Source organism: Ursus arctos, unplaced genomic scaffold, assembly GCF_023065955.2.
Source record: "Ursus arctos isolate Adak ecotype North America unplaced genomic scaffold, UrsArc2.0 scaffold_14, whole genome shotgun sequence".
NCBI lineage: Eukaryota > Metazoa > Chordata > Mammalia > Carnivora > Ursidae > Ursus > Ursus arctos.
Genome location: NW_026622808.1, coordinates 3,493,187 through 3,519,133, shown reverse-complemented (window position 1 = coordinate 3,519,133; position 25,947 = coordinate 3,493,187). Strand labels below are relative to the sequence as shown.

The window sequence follows — 25,947 nt, the reverse complement described above, 5'->3', positions numbered from 1 at the left end:
AAGGGAGGTGTAGGGGCGCCTGGGTGGCACAGTGGTTAAGCGTCTGCCTTTGGCTCAGGGCGTGATCCCGGCATTCTGGGATCGAGCCCCACATCAGGCTTCTCCGCTATGAGCCTGCTTCTTCCTCTCCCACTCCCCCTGCTTGTGTTCCCTCTCTCGCTGGCTGTCTCTATCTCTGTCGAATAAATAAATAAAATCTTTTAAAAAAAAAAAAAAAAGGGAGGTGTTGACACTGAAATTGAATGAACAAAAGGAGTTGGCAGGGAAATGAAGTTCCAGTCGGTGAAGGAGACACCCAAAGGGTCCCTTTGTAAGAGCTCAGGCATTCTGACCTAACCCAGCTACATCTCACGACACTGACACTGTTTACCAATATGACCAAAGGCCAGGCAGTAATCTTCGAGAAATTAGGAAAAGTGGTAGAGGATGGGGACACACAAAACTGTCTTAATTTTTAAAAAGAAAAATAAGGTAGGTTCTGGAAACAACAGACTCATCAACTTGATGTTGACTCATGGCAAAGGAATCCTAAAATGGTTGAATCAAGCGGGTGGTGAGCATTTAGAAAATAAAGCAGCCAGTGCCAATAACCCACAGCGGTTCGATAAAACACAAGGCAGGCCAAGCTGATCTCAGTTTGTCTTTTGAGAGCAGTGTGGGACAGACGGAGCAAGGAAATGCAGACATTTCTAGACATGTCTTGATTTCTCCCTTTGGAAAAGTTCTTCCTGGTGTCTGGGGATAAAGGGCTAAAAGTGGGGTACCTTAGTATAGTTTTACCAAAGTGTAACTTACTGAATAGCTAAACCCAACAGGTATCGACTGGGAGCTGCCAGATTCCATATTTGTCCCTCCCCTCATCGGTATGTATCAACACGACTAAGACTTCAGAAGAAAAGTTTACCCACTCTGTAGGTGACACCAGGCTAGGAAGGAATCAAAAGTATCTCAGCAAGCAGCAATGATGCAATGAAATTTAAAATCCAAGTAAAAAAATAATAAAAATCGAATTTAAAAAAATCCAATAAAAAATTCAAATCCTACACAGTATAAATCCTTGGATACGAATAGAGGATGGGGTCTCTGGAAATAAGACAAGCGACGTAAAGAAACGTACTCTTGAGAAAGGACCATCGGACCGTATGAGGAAGAGCCTTGCCTGACACAGTTCACAGGGAAAGACCCAGAAGTTACGAAGAAAAGTGGGAAATGCAGCATAGAAACAAGACTACTCCCCTGAAGGATGTGCAGCAGAACTGCCTGCAAATATTTGAAGGACTGTCTTCTTTTTTTTTTTTTTTTTTTAAGATTTTATTTATTCATTTGAAAGGGAGAGAGACAGACAGAGCACCAGCAGGGGGAGAGGCAGGGGCAGAGGGAGAAGCAGACTCCCTGCTGAGCTGGGACTCTGAGGTGGGGCTGGATCCCAGGACCCCAAGATCATGACCTGAGCCGAAGGCAGATGCTTAACCATCTGAGCCACCCAGGTGTCCCCTGAAGGACTGTCCTCTGAATGAGAAATCAGGCAAGTCCACATCACGAGGTGAGACCCTCCGCAGAGGTCATGAGGACTAAGACTCAGACACAGGAAAGACATTTCGTATCATCTTCACTATCCAAAAATAGGATGAGCTGCTGTGTGAGGTAGTGAGGTCTCAGCTGCATGGCCCAGCCAGACGGAGTGGGTGCAAAGACACTGAGGGTTTAAGAGTCTCGATGTCCATGCCGAGAAGGTCATCATGTGGCTTATTCCCTTACACACAATACCCACGATGGAATGAGGAGGGCAGCATCGTGTAGCGGTTAAAATCTCCATATCAGCCTGCCCAGGTTCAAATCCCAGCTCTGCCACTCGCCCACCACGGGAGCGCAATGACTTTGAGCAAGTTCACTGATCCCCCCGGGGACCAAAGGTTCCCCATCTTCAAAATGAGGACGATAGGAGCCTCGACCCCCAGGGGGTTGCTGTGAAGGTGAAGTCAATGGCCACGCAGCATCCAGAACAGTGTGCGGGGTGGGGGGGGGGGGGGGGGCGGGCAGGCAATGCAAAATAGAGTTTGCAATTGATTCTGATTAGCCTGCCGTCTTTCTGATTGCTCTGAAGATTCCTGATCACCCAGCCTGGACACAGTGTGACATTCACCTGAGCAGACAGGAGAATATCACTAGATGAGAAACGGGGTGTCGGTGCCTAGGGAATGCTATAACATAGAGAACAGCACAGCAGGGAGCAAAAGGGAAAAGCCAGAGACCTCTCTCCTTGCGCAGGGACCCACGGGATTCCTAAAGCCCGCTACCACCGGCGGACCTTTCCATCCCCAAGTCCCCCTTAAGATGCAAGCTGCTGCCCCGTCTTTGTGGCCAGCAAGAGTCTGGCGTCTAGGGAGCAGCCTCGGCGGAAGTTGGCATTGGCTTCTCAGGCTCCTCCCCCAGATCCACGACCCGGATGGCATTTTCCTTCTTGGAAAGCCAGAAGGCAGGGTAGACCGGCTCTGAAAACTTGCACTCAAACTTGTGAATCAGAGTCATGGCATCGGGCTCTACCCCATAGAAGGAGAGGATCCCCCCCGGAAAGTCCACGTAGATCCCCAGCCTCCGGAAAGGGCTGGCTTTGAGCGGGGTTTCCGTGTCGCTGTGCCAGGCTGTGAACTCCTTCCCGTTCCAGTGGAGGCTCCAGGAGAAGTTGTTTCCAGAAATGCAACCATTGCGCTCCTCCCCTTTCCGGTCGATGCCTTTGCACGTCAGGCCAACGTAGGTGCCCGCCCCGGAGATCTCTACCTCGAAATAGTACCTGTGGAGGTACAGGCTCTGGGGGGACAGCACCTGCCGCCAGTGCACGAACCTGCTGGGGAGGTCCGGGTAGGGATGCTCCCAGGGCGTGGTGTTGGTGACCTTGCGATTGTCCTCCTGCAGCCGGAGATACCTGTGCGCCGTGTCCGGGTCGAAGGAGACGTCGCACGCATCTGAGGGGGATACGGAGGAAGGGCAGGGAGGCAGGTCAGGAACGGACGGCTGCTCCAGACAGAACACTTCCAACCCAGCCTGCCTCCCAGGTCTGAGCAAACATCTCTCTCCTCTGCTCTGTTTACCTCGGGAAGCTGCTCCCCCGTCCCCAGAAAAGAGGTGGGAGAAAACCAGAGAACCGAGAACACAAGTCACTCCATTTCCTTCCTTTCTGAAGTTCAAATTGCTTGGCATTGACTATGTGATTTGCGGAACTGAATCAAGAAATAAAACCCACTGATTTCGTCGTTCATTCATTCGACAAATACGTATTGAAAGCCAGGCACTATTCTTCTCAGTGTTGGCAAGGGCTTGTGGGAATAGGCACTCACATTCCCACACTTGAGTCTTTCTTTCCTTATTTGACCAATATTTAGCATGGTAACCTCTCAAAAATTCCCTTAAACACATTCTCTTCCCAATCCCAGAGAATGAAAACATAATGGCACCTCCATGCACCCTGTCGCTTGAGTCACACTAAAGTTATTTTGGAAATTTCTTTGCCCCCATCCTCATCACCACCCCCCCCACACACACAGACAGCCTCAAGCCCAGTAGATCCCACTTCTGTCCAAACCACTGCTTCACCCCCAGTCTAGCCCAGAATCATGCCATGCTGCTCTGTCTTGACCCCCTTCTATCCCTTGTCCACCACAGAGCCGTGTAGCATGTTTCAGGGTGTAGGCTAAGGTAAGTCATGTCACCCCAGCTTCAAGACCTTGGATGGTGCCTCTTGCCCACAGAATAAAGCAGTGACCCCTCACCCCAGGCTGCATGACTTGCCCGTGTCTCCAGCTTTGTCTTCTTCCCTCTGGCCCTTCATGGCCATGGTCCAGTCATCCCGGCCTCAGAAACGTGCAACGCTGAGCCCTCTAAGGGCTTTAGCATAGACCGTTCTCTCTGTGACATCATCATCGCCCTAACCTGAGTCTGGGGGATTCCTACTGATCCTTTCAAATTGTAGCTAAGGGTTCGTGTCCTCAAAGAGGCCCTCCGTGACTCGCCACCACTTTCTCTCAGAGCCCTCTGGCTTCTGAAGCGTCATGGTACTCCACACAATGTGTATAATCTATTTATTTATGTGTTTGTTTCATGCCTGTCTTCCTTCTAATTGATAAAACTCCACAGTTCACATGGGACTCGATCATGGGCTTCTAGCTCAGAGAAGATGTCCAGTATTTATTTCCCAATTAGCATATTCGAGCCAATTTAAAATCCATTAATATAAAAAATTGTTTGAGATTAACCCAGAGTTTTCCCAACTCCTTGGTGTCTAGGTAAGGGAAATTTTTTTTTTTTTTGGTAAGGGAAATTCTTAGTAGGCAATGAGACCACTTTAGAAGGATAAAAAGGACACAACAATCTAAGTTAAAAGGAAAAATGAAGGGGCACCTGAGTGGTTCAGTCGGTTGACTGACCGACTCTTGATTTCGGCTCAGGTCATGGTCTCAGGGTCGTGAGATTGAGCCCTGTTTTGGGCTCTGTGTGGAATCGGCTTGAGATTCTCTCTCTCTCCCTCTCCATCTGCCCCCCTCCCCAGCGCTCTCTCTCTCTCTCTCAAAATAAATAACATCTTAAAAAAAAAAAAAGGAAAAATGAATGTGAACTGAGGACCATAAAAAGGCATAGAGGTGCTCACTTTGGCAACATATATACTAAAATGGGAATGATGCAAAAATTGGCATAGTCCATATACACGTGTACAATTCGTGAAGCATTCCATACTGAAACTGATACAAACTTATCTGTCAATAATATCCCAACAAATGTGTTTTAAAAAGGCATTATTTTTTAAGGATTTATTTATTTATTTTAGAGAAAGAGCGCAGGCACGAATGGTGCAGGGTATGGGGCGCCTAGGTGGCACAGCGGTTGGGCATCTGCCTTCGGCTCAGGGCGTGATCCCAGCGTTCTGGGATCGAGCCCCACATCAGGCTCCTCTGCTATGAGCCTGCTTCTTCCTCTCCCACTCCCCCTGCTTGTGTTCCCTCTCTCGCTGGCTGTCTCTCTCTGTGTCAAATAAATAAATAAAATCTTTAAAAAAAAAAAAAAATGAATGGTGCAGGGTCACAGGGAGAGGGAGAGAAAGAGAAGCAGACTCCCCACCAATTGGGGAGCCCGATGCAGGGCTCGATCTCATGATCCTGAGAGATCATGACCTGAGCTGAAATCAAGAGTCAGACGCCTGACCAACTGAGCCACCCAGGCACCTGAAAAAAGGCATATTTTTAAAACTATCTGCAGCTCTGTGTTCCTAAAAGTTCCCAACAGCATCAGCAGCGGACTCTGACCAACCAACTCCTTTGGCAATCCTTAGCATCCAGAGAGTAAACAATAATATTCTTCTCATCTAAGGGGACCCAGGACTTCTTGGCAAGGAGGTGACTCTATGTCTTGGGACCAGAAAATCAGAGTGGGTCTGGAATATTCTGTTAGCGCCAAAAAGCAACGATACTTTTCCCAATTTCAAGGGCAGAATGTCAATGTCTAAAGGAGAAAGAGTGGTGGGGCGCCTGGGTGGCTCAGTCGGTTCCAAGCGGCGACACTTCGTTTCGGCTCAGGTCATGATCTCAGGGTTCTGGGATCAGCCACGCATCGAGCTCCGTGCTCAGCGGGGAGTCTGCTTGGGACTCTCTCTCTCTCTCTCTGTCTCCTTCCACCCCTCTCCTGCTCTCTCTCTAAAATAAATACATAAATCTATTTTTTAAAAAAAAAAAAAAAAAAAGGCTTTAAAGGAGAAAGAGTGGCTCCCACTGGTCAAGTTGGCAACTTGAGCCACGTGACTTTGACAGGTCAAACAATCTGAGTCTATAAAAGGCTCGAAGTTCATAACAATACCCAAAATGACAACGTTGATATTGGGTATGAAAAAAGACCTCTGTAATACCAAAGAAGATAGATTATAATAGGATACATTTCATTTTTATCTTAATGTCAAGAATAAAGGGTGTTTGGTGTCTTGTATTAATTATATCTGTTTATAAAAAATACAGATATGCTTCTGGCAGGAAGTAGGAAAGAATAAATAAAGGAAATTTATGTGAGAGCGAAGAGGTCCTGAGAAAAAGTAGGAGCTGTGGCAAAAACAGGAAACAGTCCTTGGAACCTGAGGCTCCAAAAACTGGAGAAAAAGGAGGTCCAGCAGTTAGCCAATCAGCGGTCACCCTCAGAAAACAAGCAGTAACTGGATTCAACGACACGTTCCAAAGAGATTAATTTGCCAAATGTCATAAAAATGAGCCTCAACTGCACAGATGAAGTCCTGCCTCTCCTGGGAGATGACAGCACGTGGACTGGTTAAGTCTGATCGGAAACATGGTGTTTTCAAACATGCAACACATCAGGTCAATACCACATAATGACAGGACAATGGGCTACGCAGTTCTGGCCAAGCCAGACTTAAAAAGGAGTCAGCTGGTAACTAGCCAGGAGCTTCCAAAGTGCCAAGCTCATAAAGGACAGACTAAGGGACAGGACCTAGGGTGGGGGGAGACTAAGGAGACAGGGAAACATCTGTGATCCCGAATCGGACTTGGGGCCAGAAAAAGGACATTGGCTGGCACGCTTGGTGAAACCCTTGGATAATTCTATAGATTAGTTACTAGTAGTGTAGTGATGTTCTTTTCCTGGCTTTGGTCGATGTACCGTAGTTATATGAAGTGTTAGCGTTCGGGGAAGTCCGATGAAAGGTATACAAGAATTCTGTCTTGTTTTTTCAGTGCCTTTGTAAGTCTGAAATGGTCTCAAAGATGAAAAGTAAAAATAAAAATTAAAAATTAAATATCCCATTTAGGGATAGACCCGAGGTTGCAAGAGCCTGAGACTTACAGGAAAGACAGCGCTCTTGCTCCAACGAGCATTACGCTGACATCAGTAAGTGGGTAAGGGACGCTGTTTGCAACTTACATTGGAGGAACTGTTGCCTGGTGCTGGGCTCGGGTTTTGAGGTCCAATACTTGCGCTCCACAACAGCAGACACTTGAGTGCTGATATCGTACTCCTCTAGAAAATCAGAGAGTTATGAATGCATACCTGTCCAGGTGGTCAGGAGAGACTAAGAAGCAGGACTTCCCAGCCGCTCTCCCCCGGGCTCACCGGGGCGGGGGGGCGGGTAGAAAGGGCTGGACTCTAGTCATGTCAGAGACACTCATGCTCAGTGGATGATTTCTCCATGGCTGAAACAAAATACACTGGAGAGCGATCCCAACCTGACTTGGATTTCACTTAAAAGTACAAGCGTTAGCAACCTCAGGAACTAGTCAGAGAAATTCGAGCCAATTGCAGGATGTAACTAGCTCGACTTCTCTGGGTCTCAATCATAAACTAAGATCATCAAGGTGAGTGTCCGTTAGCCACCGGCCTGGCCAAAGGACGGCTTTGCAAATGAGCCATTCCCCCTGATTTCACCCTCCCTCCCCTGGCTCTCTGACACTCTGAGAAACACACATACCGTAGTGCCGGCCCAGACAGCTTTCCTTACCTTCCTTGGAGAAATCCTGGAGCTTCTCCTTGTAGCTCTGCAGCAACTGGATTAAGTGCGCTGTGGAGTCTGTGATGACCCTGCGGATGCCCGAGAGCTTGTCCTTGAGCCCGATGTAAACACTAGGGAAGGCATTGTCCTCAGTGTTCTTAAACTTGCAGTACTCCTGCAGGAGAGGAAACATGGCAGAACTTGCCTTCATTTTTGGATTTCTGAAACCAGACTGCTCTCATTACCTCACTTCCTGCATCTGTAAAATGGGTTGATGGTAACGTGGCCATCACAAAGCAGGCATAAGTAACATGTCTAGCTCAGGACCTAACAACATAGAAAAAGTTTTGGTTTTTTTTAAACTGGGAAGGTGGGCTTTTAAAAATCAAGAGATACACACAAAAAATAAACATAGAAAAATAAAAATAAAAATCAAGAGACACACACAAAAAAATTTAAAAATTAAAATCAAGAGACACTAGATGCCTGTGAGCAGCTCCAATGCACCTCCCAGACTAGGGACCAAGAACAAGAACACATTTTTTGCCAACAGTCCAAACAGCAACAGTAACATTCCTGCAACTTTCATTCCTTCCGGACTTCTTCTTCTTTTTTTTTTTTTTTAGAATTTTTAAAAAAGATTTTATTTATGTATTTGAGAGAGAGAAAGCATGGGGGTGGGGAGAAGCAGACTTCCCCCTGAGCAGGGAGCCCAACGTGGGGCTTGATCCCAGGACTCTGGGATCATGCCCCGAGCCGAAGGCAGACGCTTAATCGACTAAGCCACCCAGGCACCCCTCTTTTTTAGAATTCAAACACAAGTCACAGTATGGAAGGGAGGAGTGGAGAAGCAGGTGCAACGCTAGGAAGACCCATGAACAGGTGGTCAGACAGGAATGCTGCCTTTGCCTTGTGAGTTCAATCGGATATACAAGCTCTCTCTAATTTTTGCACTGTTGCTCATTAGAGTCTGAAAAGTGCTTTCAGGTAGATAATCAGATGAAGTTACTTAAGATTCAAAACAAGGCGGTGATCAGGAAAGGCTGCTTTCAGATGCAACACAGTATCAACATCCAAACTCAGCCAGAGCATTGCAGGGCAGACTGGATATGGCAGAAAACAGCAATGGAAAGAAAGTTGTACCAAAATGGTTAGGCAGATTCATGGAAGAGGAGAAAAAGGCCAACCCAGAGAGTCGATAGAAAGATAAACATTTTATTTGATTTTTAAAGATTTATTTATTTGAGAGAGAGAAAGAGAATGAGAGGGAGCGAGCATGAGAGGGGAAGGGTCAGAGGGAGAAGCAGACTCCCCACTGAGCAGGGACCCTAGGACTCCAGGATCATGACCTGAGCTTAAGCAACTGAGCCACCCAGGCGCCCGAAAGATAAACATTTTAACATTGTATATAGATTCAGAGCCAAACATGAGCAAAGTGGTATTTTAAATCAGTGGGGGGTGGAAAAGTGTTATTCAACACATGTCATTTCAACTGGCTCACAATTTGGAGAAAAAGACGTTAGCTTTCTACGTAAATAAGTTATCTTATACAAAAATATATACATATTAAAGTTTTCAAGTTCAAGTCCTAAAAGGAGAAAAAAAAAAGAAAAATTATTTATGTCCTCTTTGGCGGAACTCAGGATGTGGAAAGCCAAGTATTTATTCATATTTTGTTTTGATATTGAAAAGCAAGGGAAGGGACTGAAAGAGGGACATTCTTGTGAGTATGTTTGTCTGTCGTTCTCTGCCTGCTTTTCTTTCTCTCATTAAAGGGGTAACAATGGTTGTTTTCAGGTGGTAGCAGTATGAATGACAGTTTTCCTTCATCTTTCCCTGTGTTTTCCAAGTGTTTTTTCATAATAACCATTTATGTTTGTTGTAACTATAGGGGAAATTTTTCAAAAGGGCAATCAAGAAAAATTATTTGTATTTAGAGATATTAGAGCTGAAGGAGCCTTGAAAGTTATTGACTCTGGGGGCACCTGGGTGGCTCAGTCGGTTAAGTGTCTGCCTTCGGCTCAGGTCATGATCCAAGGGGTCCTGGAATTGAGCCCGGTATCAGGCTCCCTGCTCAGCGGGGCGTCTGCTTCTCCCTCTCCCTCTGCCTGCCGCTCCCTGCCGTTGTGCTCTCTGTCTCAAATAAATAATCTTAAAAAAAAAAAAAAAAGAAAGAAAGAAAGCTATTGATTCCGACCTGATTGTCTGATAAACGAGGAATCTGAGACCCAGAAAGTTTAAGTGACTTAGTTAATAACTACACAGCTATCTAGTGACAGATCTGAAATGATGGGATTTATACCCGATCCCTGCAAGATTACATGTCCTTCAGATCTGGCCCTAATGTGGCTTAGTGTATAATGAATTGCCCTGTAATGAAACGTCTCCTCCGCTGGGTCTTCTTCAATCAACCATCACGCATGGCCCTCTCTGAAAGGCAAGAGGTCTCTAGCCTCACCCCTGCCAGGCACACTGATCTCAGCTCCTCACTCCCCCACCTGAAACCCTCCACCGGCGTCCATCCATGACTTCATGCAGAAGAACACAGGTCTCTCACAGCCAGATGCCTGCCTGGCCCAGCCAGCCTCACCTCCATCCCTAAGTGCCCAGCAGCTCATGCCCCATCCTTGTGAAAGCGCCTTATTCCCCAAATCAGCCGTGCTCTCTCAAACCTCTCTACCTGTGCATAGGCCATTCTCTCTCTTTGGACATGACTTACCTCCCATGACCTGGTTCCAGCCTCCCACTCTGGGAAGGCTGGCCTTCCCCTCCAGTATTCCTGTATTCTGCTAAAACCTGCTTCTCCCTGCCCCCGCAGCCCCCCATGCACCCCATTATTCAAAGAGCAGTTCCATTCCCACATGTCCCACATCTGCTACAGACCCAGCCAAGTGAGGGTGCTCCCTGGCCCTAGTGGCCTGGACGCCTCTGCCTCCGCCCTGCACCCCCCACCCTTTGACCCCTCCCCTCCTCACCTCCAGGAACAGGACGGTGTTGCTGACGGCAGCAATCCTCTCCAGCTCCTGCCTGCTCTTCTCCATCTGCGCACCCCTGTGCTCCAGGTGCGTCTTGATGCTGTTGGCCTGGCTCAGAGCGGCCTGCTCCTTCTCCTCCAAGAAGAGCATCACATCGGCCTGGGCCTTCCTCATGGCAGCGAGCAGCTCCCCAAACTGCTCCTCGGCCACCACCTTCACCTCTGACACCGACAGCTGGTGAGGGAAGGTGCAGTGAAGAAAACGTGAGCGAGGCATGCCACGTTCTCGAAGCTCAGCACACAGGACTGTGAACCCTAGGAACCCGTAAGTTAGGGAGCAATTTTCTATTGTAAAAGGAAGATTTTTTGGGGTGCCTGGCTGGCTCAGTGAAGCATCTGCCTTCGGCTCAGGTCATGATCCCAGGGTCCTGGGATCAAGCCCCACATTGGGCTCCCTGCTCAGCAGGGAGTCTGCTTCTCCCTCTCCTGCTGCCCCTCCTCCCCACCAGCGCCCTCCCTCCCCCCACCAAATAAATAAATAAATAAATAAATAAAATCTAAAAGGAAGATTTTATTCTCATATGAATCCTGGGGTCCTGGAAAAAAAAAAAAAAAGGATTTACACTCCAGGGTGAATTTACTAAATGTACCATCATCAACTTCGTCTCTCATACATTTGACGCTCTCTGAGACCCCGGCAGCTCTGACAGTCTGGTGTTACCATTCAAGTGTTTGAAATCAATTCTCCTGCCAGGGAGATGCATGTATTCAGTATACTCGATAGCTATCTTTCATCCCCCCCCCCATAACTATCTTTCTTGCGGGACATTAATAATTCGACTTCTTTGTACAAATCAGTGGCGTGATCTCGCTTTCTCGGCATTTCATGACGTCAGGTTAAGCCGCCCACCGAGTCCATCAGAACTGAAAGCACGTCTAAGCATAGGGTGTCTCTATCAGGCACAAACGTTTAGGGTGTGGGTAGGTGGCCACGGCACCTGAGAGTGTGCAGGAGGAATGTGTTGTCCAAACAAAATACAAAGCAAAGTCCGTGTGATACACACTAAGGGTTTGCCTGATGGCATTTATGCATGTGCGTGTACTCTGCCCTTTCGCAGGATGGACATCCTGTATACCTGCCTTCAGTCAATATCACGTTTATAACTTCAATCCAGGTGTAAATGCTTCCCTCTGTCCTTTGGTGGTTCTTAAGGGCCGGTGCTGACAGCTCCCTCTGATACTGTCCAGCTTAAACTTCATCTAACCGTTTTGGACACACTTTCCTTTGCTCATACTCCCTTCACCTCATTCTACAGCCCGGAGCTTGTTCTTCGCCTACCTCAGCTTCCCCAATTGTCCCACCCACATCGATCCCGTCCGAGAGCAATCTGAGCAACCCCTCCGGGTGCTGTTTTCTGTTGCTCCTCCCGAGAGCAAGGGCCAGCCCTGGGCATCTACGGGGAGCTCAAACAACAGATACCTCAGAGGCTGAGGGTGCTAGGGCACCTCTGTTCCCTGGCAGGAAAGATGGGGAGGGAAGGAGGAGAATAAGGAGGGGCCTACAAAGGAAAGGACTCAGAAAGGATGGCACTCTGGGCCCAGGGCATGTGGAAGGCTTAAGGTTGGGAAGGAGATGGGAAGAAATGATGATGCCAGGTAGGAGGACCTCTGCTTGGCTGAGGACCTTGCTCGACCAGTGCTCAGGATTGCAAGCCCACAAGAATGCCTAGTGGCGGCCCGGTCTTCAGTCTAACTGGCAAGGGAGGAAGAAGGAGGAGAAAGGTAGCCAGGGGCATCTCTACGGGGGGCGGGGAGATGGGTAGAGCCTCTCTACGTTGTCATTTTCATGCCAACTGCCCCATTGCTTGTTGGCTTCCTCAAGGTTGGGGCAGCTGAACAGAACTGGAAATAAAATGAGCTGGTACTGGGGACTAAGAAGGCAGATGGGAGATCTTCCCCAAATTCCTCAAGCCCAGACCGAGAAGAGCCCATGGAGAACAGCAGCCGTCATGTAAGTGCCCAACATTAAATTTGTCATCCCTGAAGCATCCATTTCAAAAGACATCCATCTGGAATAAACACATTGCCGCTGTGGTTCACAGCTAAGAGCAACACAACCGGGTAAGGAATCGGGCCACCCCCACCTGTGAAGCTCCCTCTTTCAGAATTCCCTGGGGGGGTCTAGATATCTGATCCCTTGAGTGACCCTGCCTCTTTCCGAGCCAGAATTCTTGCTCTCATGCTTTAAATAAGCCAACTAAGAATGAACCCATGAAACCCTAGACACCCAGCTTCAACCCCAATAAAGGCAGACCCCAGGTCTGTACTTTCTCGTACCCTCTCTACCTGCGACCTTGCAGAGTGGCTGTGTGGCCCTCGGGCAGTGTTCTGTGCCCTCCAGGACCTTTGAGTAATAAATCTTGTTCTTCAAAATGCCCTGCGAGTTTCTTGCTGACATGCATCCTGCAATCACAAGTTTCTCACAGAAGCACAATGCCATGAGGCTGAGAAGCAGGAGTCTAATGAGAGACTTCAGGGTTCAAATCCCCTCTTCCACCAAGACCCTCCTGAGGAAGGGTGATGGAAGGAGGCTTCAACTGATGTTGGCGGATTGACTCTTCTGCTGTCAAATGTGACCTCTCGTTCCTAAACTGTTCCATGGAGAAATACTTGTTCCTTCCATGTAAATGGAATATGCAAAGGATATTCTTTACTCCCCAAATAATGACAAATAAAGACTAAAGAGAGAAGGGGCCACAAGGATGTCAAAGTATGGAAGCTGATGGTTTAACGAGACTGAGGATGATGCACATGCCCGTAAATGTCCTGAATGTCTTAGGTTGAGGGAGCAATAATCCCAAGTTCCTGTTTCATCAGTCTGGGGGCCCCAGACAAGTCTTGTCATCTCTCTGTGTGTTCGTGTCCCTTGTACATGTTGGCTATTGTGTCTCACAATTATGAGAAAAGCTGTGTAGGGATCAAAGTGTCTGAAAAATAAAGGGCTAGAAAAAAGGCAGGCTGTTCCATGTGGTTCTCTAGATTATCAAGAGCCTGGAAATCCACAATCTCTGAAGGCTTTTAAGACTTTAAAGGGACAATTATTTTTCTTCTTTTCATAAGGTGATGTGGGTGCAAAAGAGGCGTTGATCTTTCACAGCTAGTTAGTTGTCAACACTGAGAAGGAGGAAATTAGGTTGAAATGGATACATGTGTCAGGGATGGATGGATGGATGGATGGATGGATGGATGGATGGATGGAAAGGTGGATGGATGGATGGGTTGAAAGATGGATAGATGGAAAGATGGATGGATGGATGGATGGATGGATGGATGGATGGAAATTGGATGGATGGATGGATGGATGGATGGATGGAAAGGTGGGTGGGTGGGTGGGTGGATGGATGGATGGATGGATGGAAAGGTGGATGGATGGATGGGTTGAAAAATGGATAGATGGAAAGATGGATGGATGGATGGATGGATGGATGGATGGATGGAAATTTGATGGATGGATGGATGGATGGATGGACGGAGGGATGGATGGAGGGAGGGATGGATGGATGGAAAGGTGGGTGGGTGGGTGGGTGGATGGATGGATGGATGGATGGAAATTTGATGGATGGATGGATGGAGGGATGGATGGATGGAGGGAGGGATGGATGGAAAGGTAGATGGATGGATGGAAAGGTGGATGGATGGATGGATGGATGGATGGATGGATGGATGGATGGATGGATGGAAAGGTGGATGGATGGATGGATGGATGGATGGATGGATGGATGGATGGAAAGGTGGATGGATGGATGGAAATTTGATGGATGGATGGATGGACGGAGGGATGGATGGAGGGAGGGATGGACGGATGGAAAGGTGGGTGGATGGATGGATGGATGGATGGATGGATGGAAAGGTGGATGGATGGATGGAAATTTGATGGATGGATGGATGGATGGATGGATGGACGGAGGGATGGATGGAGGGAGGGATGGACGGATGGAAAGGTGGGTGGATGGATGGATGGATGGATGGATGGAAATTTGATGGATGGATGGATGGAGGGAGGGAGGAAAGAAAGATAGGTAGATGGAAAGATAGATGGATGGATGGATGGATGGAATCATGCATGGTATGCAAAGTTGCTGTTGCTGACTCACTACCATAGCTTAGGTGTTTTGCATTCCTTTCTGAGTGATGGTTTGGCTTTCCACTAATGAGAAGTATTTGTGGAACTGTTTGGGTCCAGTTAGAATTAAGTGGCCATAAACCAGACAGACTAAAACCAAGTAGCCTGGCACACCATTGGCCTTTTCAAGTTACCATCCACTAATCAAGCAGTTCTCCACTCTTTTTTCTTGCTGCCAAGTCATAGGTCTGGTGACACTCACATGCAAAACACCCTCCTATGGTAAGAGAAGCCCAGACTCTGCCTGATTCCTGGAGTTCTAGCCAGATCCCCCTCTATTCCCCCCCACATTCCTTTCTCCTGGCCAAAAAAGCATATGCTACATACAATGTAAAAACAGGAATGCTGTTATTACAGGACTAATCTTGCTCCTATTCTGTATCATGAAAAAGGAAATCACTTGCCAGTTTTGAACCTAAATTTCATAGCAAAAGCCGACAGTGTGGTGAGGCCACCCCATGGTGTAGCTGCTCATATCTCTACCTACAATTCTCATTTGCCAGGAAACCCCAAGGAGCCCATGGACACAGAGGCTGGGCCTGCGACCCCGTGTCCCACAACCCCCGATAGGCCTGGCTGAGCCTGCAGCAGCGGACAGGTGTGCTGATGTGCGGCAGGGGACCCAGAGAAGCCTTACCAAAACGGATTTGTGATTGGCTTGGAGCCTGGCGATGGCGTTTTCATTCAACCTGAGTTTCCGTTCCAGCTCTAACTGGGTGTCCCGAAGCTCAGCCTAAGAAGAGGGAAGAACGGCATTAAGGAGTGCACACAGAATGTCCGCAGGGGCGATGGCGCCATCCGCCCTTCTGGCATGGAAAGGAGAATCTGACCTTGGGAGCTGCCTCAGAAGCCAGCCAGGAGGGTCCTAAATGGACAGGAAGGGTCAGCTGTGTGCCAGAGCCTCCTGGGGCTGAACTCGGCACAAATCAGCTTAAACTACCATAAGAACTTACGTGGTGCTGCGCGGGTCACCACCTCCAGCATTTAGATGTATCTCCTATCGCCCTGACCACACCCACGTTAGCTAAGTACCAATATCCCCATTTCACAGATGACGCAATCAAGCTACCCAGTCAAGGTCACGCAGTTCAACAGTGGAGTTCGGCCCAGCCACGCTGCCCCCAAAATAACCTAACAAGGAATACGAGCTGGAGCAAAGGGTGGGGACACCAGCTTTTCTACTTAGCAGCTGCTCCTTTGGAAAAATCTACTTAACGTCTCCAGACTTCCATTTCTTCACCTGCAAAATGGGGTAACTAAAGCACCCAACCCAAGGGGTTTTGTGAGGACTGAATGAGATAGCGTGCGTTAATTCGAATTTGCTCCAGTAGCTGGCACACTGTGTGTGGTCCACCAATGTCGGCCATTATGGGGGCCCTTCTTCCAGGTTATTGCTACTGATGAGGGAGCAGAAGGCTGGCTGAAGACAAAGCATAAGCTTAAACCCCACAACCTCCCCCCCCCCACCTCCCACTCCAGGGTGGGACAGGTGTTACACTTTTCCAGGGATCTTGCAACTGTCTTAATGTTAATACCTTGCTAGGGGGAAAACAACCTTAACTTGACAATGGCAAGAACCTGGTATCCAGTAGGTCAGTCCTCTTTAGCACATGAAAGTTCTTTTGAAACCTCCCTTTTCCTTATTCCCCCCAACTCCCAAGTATATAATCACCACTCTTCAAGGTCCCAGGGCAGCTGCTCATTTTGCCCTCGGGTTCTGTCCCCGGGCTTTAATAAAACCACCATTTTGCACCAAGGACGTCCCAAGAATTCTTTCTTGGTCCTCGGCTCCGGACCTCACCCCACTGAACCTCACCTACATTCCACAACCACATCACTACCATGGCTGTTTTCCATCATACGCTCATCACTCCTGGAGGCAGGCTAGCCCTCCAGCCTGGGCAAGTGGCTGCCTGAGACCCTCCGGTTTGCCTGCTCTGACCCCACTGCCTTCTTCACTCTTCCCTCCGGAGGCTCCCGAAACACTTTCTGCCAAGAAGTGTGCTAAGGCCCAAAGCCTAAAACTTTGCAGCCCTCAGAGGCCCTCCCAGGGCATGAGTCAGCAAAAAAAGAAAAGACTAGCTTTAAATGCTTTCAGTAGGTTTTATCAGCAACGGAAGCAGCATGTTTGCGCCCTAAGGGAACTCAGACGGCATCAATGTCCTCTGCTTTTTCCCCACCGAAGCCTGGGGGGAGTTCCAGGCCCCCCAGGGAGGGTAGCCCAAGCAGGCCCAAGGCCTCACCACCCTGCAGAAAGCAGGTAACTTTGTTTCGTTTTGTTTTGCTCAGATCTGGGGTGCTGACATGGAGCTGAGGGAGCCCAGTGACCCATGCCCCCACCCCTGAAACCTGCTTGGGGGTGGGGGGATGGGTCTGGCCTATTTAGGGGCAGTGGTGGAAGGGGGGGAAAGGGAGGAAAAGGGGGGAAACGTGAGTGCTTGTTTAAAGCTGGTGAAGGCCACAACCCAACACACCCTGGCAAGGGGCACGGGCAGCCCCAGCAGGATCCAGAGGCACAGGGAGATTCTCAGAGAGTAGCCAGGGAGGGGGCGCTCTCCCTTGCCTGCAGATTGCCATAAAAGGAGAAAAGGACTCCTGAGTACCTAATGGGACTTCTCCGAGTGAGTCACCCCAAGGGAAGGCACTCCGGATTACTACAAAAGGTGGGGCCACTTTGGGAGACCTGTATCTCCAGTTATTCCTGTTCCTAGAAAATGACAGGGTGCCTCAGGCTCTGGCTTTAGGGTTTCCCATGTCAGCCATACACACATCTCAGGCCAGGGTGGATGGGGTCGGCACGAAAGCGGGACAGTGGTGCCAGTGAGTGCAGACAGCCCTGTACTGAAGGGCATGGAGGGTCCTGCCAGCTTCAGCAAGGTAATGACAAGTGTCAAAAGGTACAATATTTGGGGTGTGAAGGCCTGCCATTGCTGGCCATCTGATCTCTGTCAAATCACTGAGCTTCTCCCCTGGTGCAGGGGCCACAGGAATGCATTAACATAATTGTTCTTGCTTCTATCTACAGGGGAAGGTGGTACCCAGAGGTTAGGGGTCAGACTTGGGGTTAGAGATGCAAATAGGAAGAGCAGAGGGAAGGAGAAGACAGAAAATTCCAGGCAGTCCAGGTTCCTCTGTATTTCCATCCGCACAATGGTAGCCCTTCTGGGGAGTGCATTTGGTAGACTAGAGTTCCACCTGGGCGGACTTCATTCCTCAGCCAATTGGTCTAGAACCTACCACATGCCAGTGCAGTCAAATAGGACACCCTCCCTGCTCTGGAAAGACATACAGTCTGGTAGAATGTGTAAGAATAAAACAAGTTATGTAATACCAAGTTCAAGGCGTTCCTCAGAATTTCTAGAAGAAATTCTTTTCCTGGGTGCCCTCGAACCATCCGTGTTGTGGCCACCAGCAAATAGGCTATGAACAGTACTGGTTAACTGTTCTCCAGAGATGCATGAATACCTGTGGCTTGCAGAAACTTGGCTCCTGCTCTGCAAGGAGACTGTGTTCCCAGGCCACTTCTAGTCCTGAACCTTCTGGAACCGATGCTGAGGCTGAATATAACATGGCCTGTCACTAGTGGACCCATGATCTAAGACAGATCTTCCCACCTCCAAGAACCCTGCCCTGTCTTCTCTCCTGATGACAACTCCCTCCTGGACCGTGTAGCAGTTCTGTTGCCTCAGCCCTTTGGCACTCCAGGGAGCTGTGGAAGTTGCCTTGGCTTCCTTGTTCGAGTCCAAGCTCCCTGAGGACAGGCAGTGTGGTCTCACACTGAGGCCACTGGAAGCAATCAATGATGTCTGATAAGCTTGAGGAAGAACAGGAGTGAACCGGGGTCAGAACAAACAAGGGAATGGCCGAAGGAGTCCAAGTTTTATCAGGCATTGCATACATGCACACACGTACACAGCAAGGCCTGCTGATCTTAAAAGCAAACGGGCCTGGGGCGCCTGAGTGGCTCAGTCATTAAGCGTCTGCCTTTGGCTCAGGGCATGATCCCAGGGTCCTGGGATCGAGCCCCACATCGGGCTCCCTGCTCTGCTGGGAGCCCGCTTTTTCCTCTCCCACTCCCCCTGCTTGTGTTCCCTATCTCACTGGCTATCTCTTTCTCTGTCAAATAAATAAATAAAAATCTTAAAAAAAAAAAAGCAAAGGGGCCTTAGAAAGCTGGCCTGGGACGGAGAGAAGACCCCATCAGGAAGAACCAGGATCTGGTAGACCAGCAGGATAGAACATATATCAAAGAGCACCCACCCTCCAAAATCCAGAGTTTTGCCCACTGGCATAGCTAGAGACCAGAGAAGCTTCAGGGAGGGCCTCCCTTGGTTAACTGAGAAGGAAGTGGCTCTGTGGATCTGATGCAGGATCTTAGCTGCTTTGTGTCCTTGTGACTGACCCTGCCATTTACACTTTCCTACAACAACATGCCTGCTTAAGTAATTAGCCCTTAACATGATCCAAAGTGACCTTCAGTGAGTGACTCCAGCAGGCTGGGGCTAGCTGAAGGGGACACAAGGCTTCTGGAGCCTTCCTTATGCCTAGTAAAGCTTTCAAAATAATCCTAGGGGCATTTGCAGTTTCATCAAGCCACCGTGTCTTCTAGGCTGGTCTCTTGGGCTCCTTGCTGAGAAATCTTTTGCTCCTAAGATTTGGCGGAGCCCCCTAGAGTGTGGCTGCACTTAGGAAGGAAACTTGCTCTCTGAGCCAAAAACAAGGACATAGGAGAGAAATGGTGAGAGCTCTCTTAGAGCAGAAGGGCGGAGATTTTGAACGGGGGTCCTCATCAAATACCTGGGGTCTGAGGCTGTTGGATTGTACCTGTAACCATGATTGCTTTTCAACACCAAAAATTGCTCTGGGGCCCCTTACCCAGTTTTTTACTTTACCCTACACAGCTCTCCCTGAGGATGCCTGAACTTAGGGTTCCATAAATGCTCTACATAATAACTCTTCCTGCTCGGAATTACAATCACCCTAACTCTGTTTAAAATTCATATTGTATCCATGCTGTCATAGACACAAAGCGTCTGAAAGAAAACAAAAGAGAGTAGATAGTGGTGTTTGTCTGAGGAAGGAGGTGGGGGGGGATGCAGGCTAGAGGGAGACCTTTCCCTGAAATGATCTATTGCAATGTTTGGTGGAGATTGCTTTTCAACATGTATATACAAAAGTTTTTTCAGGGGCGCCTGGGTGGCACAGCGGTTAAGCGTCTGCCTTCGGCTCAGGGCATGATCCCGGCGTTATGGGATGGAGCCCCACATCGGGCTCCTCCGCTATGAGCCTGCTTCTTCCTCTCCCACTCCCCCTGCTTGTGTTCCCTCTCTCGCTGGCTGTCTCTGTCTCTGTCGAATAAATAAATAAAAATCTTAAAAAAAAATAAAAAAAAAAAATAATAAGTTTTTCCAGTTAAATACAGTAACATTCAGATATTATACCCAAAGAGAACAGCAGTACACTTTGTCTTGGTATCTCTACTGTATGTATGGCAGGAATTTGGTACCAAATTTTTTTTGGTACCAAAAAAAAAAAGAAGTAAAGTTATAATATTGACATCTTGGGATCCTTCACTCACGTTCCCTAGGTAGGGCGGCTTTCCAAAAGCTTCCATTCCTCACTCCGTGACTTAGTTGTGTGTATGAGTTGGGCAAAATGTGAAGATAAAAAGAATTGCCACCCGGTAGAGTTATCTGAGGAATGAGAGTTATCTGAATGAGGAAATCCACAGAAAGCATTTGGCACAAGGCAGTGCTCAACCGGGACCATTTTGCTCAACTCTGTCCAGAGTTTTCCTTTTGACCCGTCTGTTGATACGAGCCTCTCCATGGTTACGGAAGAGTATTATACTGAGTGGCAGCAAACTGCTTTCCTGACAGGACATTTCCCTGATGCCGGAAACACTGGAAGCCGTTGGCAAGTGGCTCCCTGCACTGGGAACGGTGACTCATTGGCATCTGGAATACAGAGCTTTCCAGAACAATGGCCACTAACACTGGATAAAAGCTGTGCCTAAGAAAGGACATGGAGGAGGGCCTGGCAAGTAAAGTGCCCTTCCCAGAAAGCCCTTCCCTCTGCTGCCCAGGAACATTGGACCAAGGAGTTGTGGGGTTCCCTCCCTGTGCAGCGCAAACAGGGAGCTGACAGCAGGATGACCGTAAGGAATGTGGGAGAAAAGTCAACTGCACTGCCCTACTGAGGGGGGGGGAAATGTACTCCTGAAAAGTCAAAGTATGAGAAACAAAGAATACAAAGTAGCTAAATCCACTCCCAAGAACTTCCCCATGCTCTCCGCTTAAAGGCAAAGAAAAGCTGGTTGTTCTAGAAACAGCTTCCCTATCTGATGGGAATAAAATTACAGGCTCTGAGCATGGTGTTTCTTAGTCCCTCATGATACCTCCATCTGATGAGGAACTTCTAGTTTCCCGATGTTAAGCCGTCCTTGACATTGTACCTGGAGGTTAAGTGTCCAATTCTAGGCTACCTTAGCATTTCTCAAGCTCTCGGATTTCACACCGGATTGTCTCTAAAGGAGCCCTTTCTACCAGTCTCCCGTTTGGGGTAAAGGGGAAAAAGAGAAATTAGGTGAGAGGTTTGACTTTTTTCTCTTGAATTCCTGCCAAGGCTTACATTTCATTAATTGCCACACATTAAGTGAAAGGTTTGACTTTTTTCTCTTGAATTTCTGCCAAGGCTTACATTTCATTAATTGCCGCACAGATCCAGCCAGAAGGAGACGTCACTGCCCTAAGCCCCAGAATTCCTGTATCCCGCACCCAAACATGCATCCATCACCGAAAGCTGAATGACAGATAGGAAACTAGCAAGCGTGAGGTGAGACAGACACACATGGGGATAGTATAGGGACAGCCAGATGGAGATGGGAGCAGAGGGACCCACTTCGGTTTCCAAAGCCAAGTGCAACAGATATTTACCCTGGACGCACAGCCAGGTACTAAGGCTAAAGTCCTTGTCAGGACTCAGAGCACAGAAGTGAAGTCGGGAGCCCCAGGAGCTGTGGCGGTGGGCCAGCCTCTCCCCGGGCATGCCATCTCCCCACCTCCCTCCCCTGGATGGACCCCAGCACTCGCCTCCTTGTCCCTGCGGGCAGCGTCCAAGGAGACCGAGGCGTGGCCCTTGTGCTCGTCCTGGCCACACTCCTGGCAAATGCACTGGCCATCGGGGCGGCAGAAGGCGACCAGGGGGCTGTGGTGGGCAGGGCAGGTGCGCAGGTCCCGGTCCTTCACAGGCTCGGTCAGCTGGTGGCTGTGCAGTTTGCTGTTCTCCTGGTGAGGCCGCAGGTGCTCCTCGCAATAATTCACCATGCAGGTCAGGCAGGACTTCACCGCCTTCACCCTGCCGGTCCCGAGGCAGAAGTCACACAGGATCTCCGCCTCCCCCTCGCCGTCAGGATCCCCCTGCCCTGCAGAGCTGCTGCCCTGTCCCTCCGTCTCCCCCTGAGGGTTCCCTGGGGAGCCCATGTCCTCTTCTTCGGCAGCGCTGCCCGACCCAGAGTCTGGGCTGACAGTGGCCAGAGGGTGAGCGGTGATGCCGGGCAGGGGCCCTGGAGCCATCAGATCCAACTCAGCCATCTGGAAGGCTCTGGCGCCCAAGCTGTCCTTCCTCTGCCCCTTGGCCCAGGATCTTGTGGGGCCCAAGTCAGACGAGAAAACCACGCCTAAGTGATTGCAGCTGTCACAGGAGTTTAACTGTTTCCGCCCTCCCGGAGGAAGCTCAGTTAGTCATTACTCGGCTCCGGGCTCGGACGGCCGCCAGCTGCAGTGATGACAAGGCAGCTAGGTTATTGAGGCTGAGGACAGCCGCTCTGTCTCCCCAGTGGCTCAGGCCCCTCCTCGGGTCCAGCCCCGAAACTTATATTCTTGCGTGAAATCATTCGCACCCCATAGGCTCAGCCGCAGACCACGTGTGTCTGTGGCCGCTCTCAGATTCCTGAGCTCTGCTGGAGAAAGCCTGTGTTCCTTTATGGGGCTTCACAGGCTACGTTTTTCGTTTGCATTTTTTAAAGGGATCTAAAATGTAAGGACTTCGGCGATAGGACAGCCCTTCATCCCTTCCCACCTCATAGAACTGGACAGGAGGCACTGGGAAAAGGAGGATATGTGCCCCTGACCCTGACCTTATCCATACCACCTCCTTGCAAATAAGTGCTCAGGAGGGATCAGAGGGTCGGGGAAGAACATGTCTCCTTCCACACAAAGCTCCATTCAGATAGCTCTCCCAGGCTACACGTCCCACCCATGGTTCCTAGAAAGAGGTGTGTACCAAGCAACAGCCCCTTTGCCCACTTAATAGGGTGTGCCTGGACACAGAGTTTCCTTGTGTGCCGTAATAACAGAGTACCACAGACTGGTTGATACAAACCACAGAAATTAATTTTCTCATAGTTCTGGAGGCTAAAATCTAAGATCTAGTGCTCAGCAGGGTTGGTCTCTTCTGAGGTCTCTCTCTTTGGCTTATAGATGGCCGTCTTCTCCCTCTGTTTTCACATGGCCTTCCCTTTGTGTCTCTGTGTCCTGATCTCCTCTTCTAATAGAGACACCAGTCATACAGGATTAGGGCCCACCCTAGTGACCTCCTCTTAATTACCACTTTCAAGACCCTGTCTCCAAATACAATCACATGATGAGGTCCTGGGGATTAGGAGTTCAGCATATGAATTTGGGAGAGAAAGACACAATTCAGCCCAGAACACATGGCCAGAGGATGGGACCGGAAGCATCTAGCTCCTTAAAAGAAAGGAGCTCCCAGGCATCACCACCGGGTGGGAGTACACGGTGGGCTTAGTATCTGCCAGACGGGCACCAAGGGACCCAGGATGATTCCAGGGTGCCTGGACCCCAACACCTGTATCCTGGAAAGTTTCTACAACTCCCCCCCCTGCCCGCCCCGAATTTTTTCAGATATACTCAAAGGAATTTAGAAAGCTTATGAAACAGAGAAAGAATGGGGGAGGGGGCCCTGGTCCAGTTCATCCCTGAGATCCGGGGTTGAGGTGGCTCCAAGACATGGCACCCCCTGTGGCTCTCCACCCCACCCCACCCCACCCCTGAGCACTACAGGATCTAGGTTAAACCAGATAAACCAAGGGACGGTCCAAAAATTCAAGAACTCTAGAGGCTGCTCAAAGTTGAAGGGCATTAAGATTGTAAAAATCTATCTCGGCCACAGCTCTGTTGTATTTTCAACGTCCATAGAATATTCGTATCATGATTGCCTAAAAGCAGCCCTTTTAGCAATATGAAGTTCCCTAAGTGTCGCTGTCCTGAATGCTGTGGTCCACTGTTGAAGAGCCCCCGGAAGAGGTTTCCCTGCATTTAAATCCACAGTTTTTAGATCTCCAGCGAGGAGGGAAAGGAGCTGGTTTCTACAGGCTCGCACTGGTCTCAGGGGTAGCAGATCAGGCTGCTTTCCCTTCCATTCCTTTTTCAGAATGACCTGGTTGGTGCTAGAGCTGAGCTGGTCCTCCCACAGGCACAGAGCCTTTGATCTTTCTGCAGAGGAGGAGGGAAAGTGGCCAGAGCCTCCAGGGCTGATCCAGGGACATTAAAACAGTCTGGTGTCCACCTGGCCTCTCCCATTCTTTCCTTCATCCTATTCCCACCCTCTCTCCTTTCATGAACTGTTTCCCTGCCCATCCCTCCTCTACTGCCAATCCTATAGGGCAGCTCGAGGGCCTACTCCATTCCGCACTGGGGAGCCTAAGCTAGCAGATTGGCCGCAGAGGCGTGGAAAACAGGAAATCTGAATTTCGGTCCCGCCTGGCCTGAGAAAAGCCTTTGTCCCCACAACACCCGAGTTTCCCCACCCATAAAATGGGCATGTCAGCCTGAGTCAGGGTGGCAAAGAGATTCCTGGTTTCGCTCTCTGGGGCACTGTGTTGTCTCTGACTCCCTGTCTGAGCTTCTTGGGAGAGTGCAAGCCCTCTGGAGGCCCACCTCTAGATGGCCACAGAATTCGCCACAGCTTCCGAATCCCTTCCACTGCCAGGCCTTGAAGCCGAGCCTTCCAGATGACAGTAGCCCTGAGCTCTGACCCTCTTCCAGGGGATCTGACGTGTGTCATTGTGCCTCAAATACCCTGGTTCAACACTTCAGCACCAGAAGATTGCAGCTAACGTCAAGCAGATCTTTGAAACTCGAAATCCCTGTTGCACCAAGTGCCCCCCAACCATTATCTCCCCTTTCCTCCTGCTGCAGCCCAGGGGTGCCCAACATTCTTAGTCTTTCTTAGACAGTTCCTTCTGCTTCCTTGACTTAACCGATGTTTGGCTTCCCCCAAAGCTTCCTGCCACCTCTCAACTGGCACTCTTGCTTCTCTCACCCCTACAAATGACAGAGCCAAGGCAGGCTGGGCGTCCTCCTCACTCGCAATCACAACGTGCACACTGTCCCCCCAGCCCTCCCATCAAGCTGGCTCCCCTGATGCTCATACGCCGCCCCTCCCCAGCCTTCCCATCAGGCCCCTTACTCAGGGGAGACTGCAGCTCCTGGACCACAGCCTCCCTCTCCACCCCAGCCCTGTCACCATTCTCATGACCTGTACCGCTGCAAGCTTCTAGAGCCACGCCATTGCTGGGGACCTTTGCCACAGCCACACCTCCTACAGTCACAAGTGCAATTTATTTTTATTTTTATTTTTATTTTTTTTACTGTGGTGAAATACACATCACATAAAACTGACCATCCTTAACTGTTTTTGAGTATACAGTTCTGTGGCATTAAGTACACGCACACTGTTGGCAGCCATCCCCACCGTCCATCTCCAGAACCCCTTTCGTCTTCCCCAACTAACGCTCTGTCCCCGTTCAAGCCTAACTCCCCATCCCTCCACTCCCCCCCCCCCCCCCCCCGCACCTGGCAGCCACCCCTCTACTTTCCATCTCCAGGAATCTAACGACTCTAGGTACCTCATCGAAGTGATATCAAACTGTGTTTGTCCTCTGTGTCTGGCTTGTGTCACTCCACGTAAGGTCCCCACGGTTCGCCCACGTTGTAGCAGGCATCAGAATTCCGTTCCTTCTTCACACACAGATTTTGCGTTTGCCAGAAATCTCTTATCTCCGAAATCATGAATTGGGAGTTTTACTCTCCGACTATACCTGCAGCTCCCCTGCTGCGATGCCCTGGGGAAGAAAGGGCCTCAGGTCCAGCGCGCCGCTAACGCAGTTCCTTTTTGCCATCTTTCCCCTCCTGTCTTTGGGTTCTTCTTAGCTTCTCTGAAACTCCATGGCCCAGCATAAGCATGGTGCCCTTTCCGCCCTCTATCTCCCCTTCCCGGCAACCCCAGAATGCTCCC

At 49.5% G+C, this 25,947-nt stretch overlaps 1 protein-coding gene across 1 annotated transcript; it reads right to left on the bottom strand.

Moving 5' to 3' along the window:
* Nucleotides 1-1,286: 1,286 nt before the first annotated feature.
* Nucleotides 1,287-22,502, bottom strand: TRIM16 (tripartite motif containing 16). The gene is made up of 6 exons (XM_026521048.4): nucleotides 21,723-22,502; nucleotides 15,269-15,364; nucleotides 10,450-10,683; nucleotides 7,484-7,649; nucleotides 6,910-7,005; nucleotides 1,287-2,963 (listed from the first exon to the last, which is right to left on the bottom strand). Exons 1-6 carry the CDS (start codon nucleotides 22,221-22,223, stop codon nucleotides 2,380-2,382), a joined length of 1,677 nt encoding a protein of 558 aa, XP_026376833.2. The 5' UTR covers nucleotides 22,224-22,502; the 3' UTR covers nucleotides 1,287-2,379.
* Nucleotides 22,503-25,947: the final 3,445 nt, after the last annotated feature.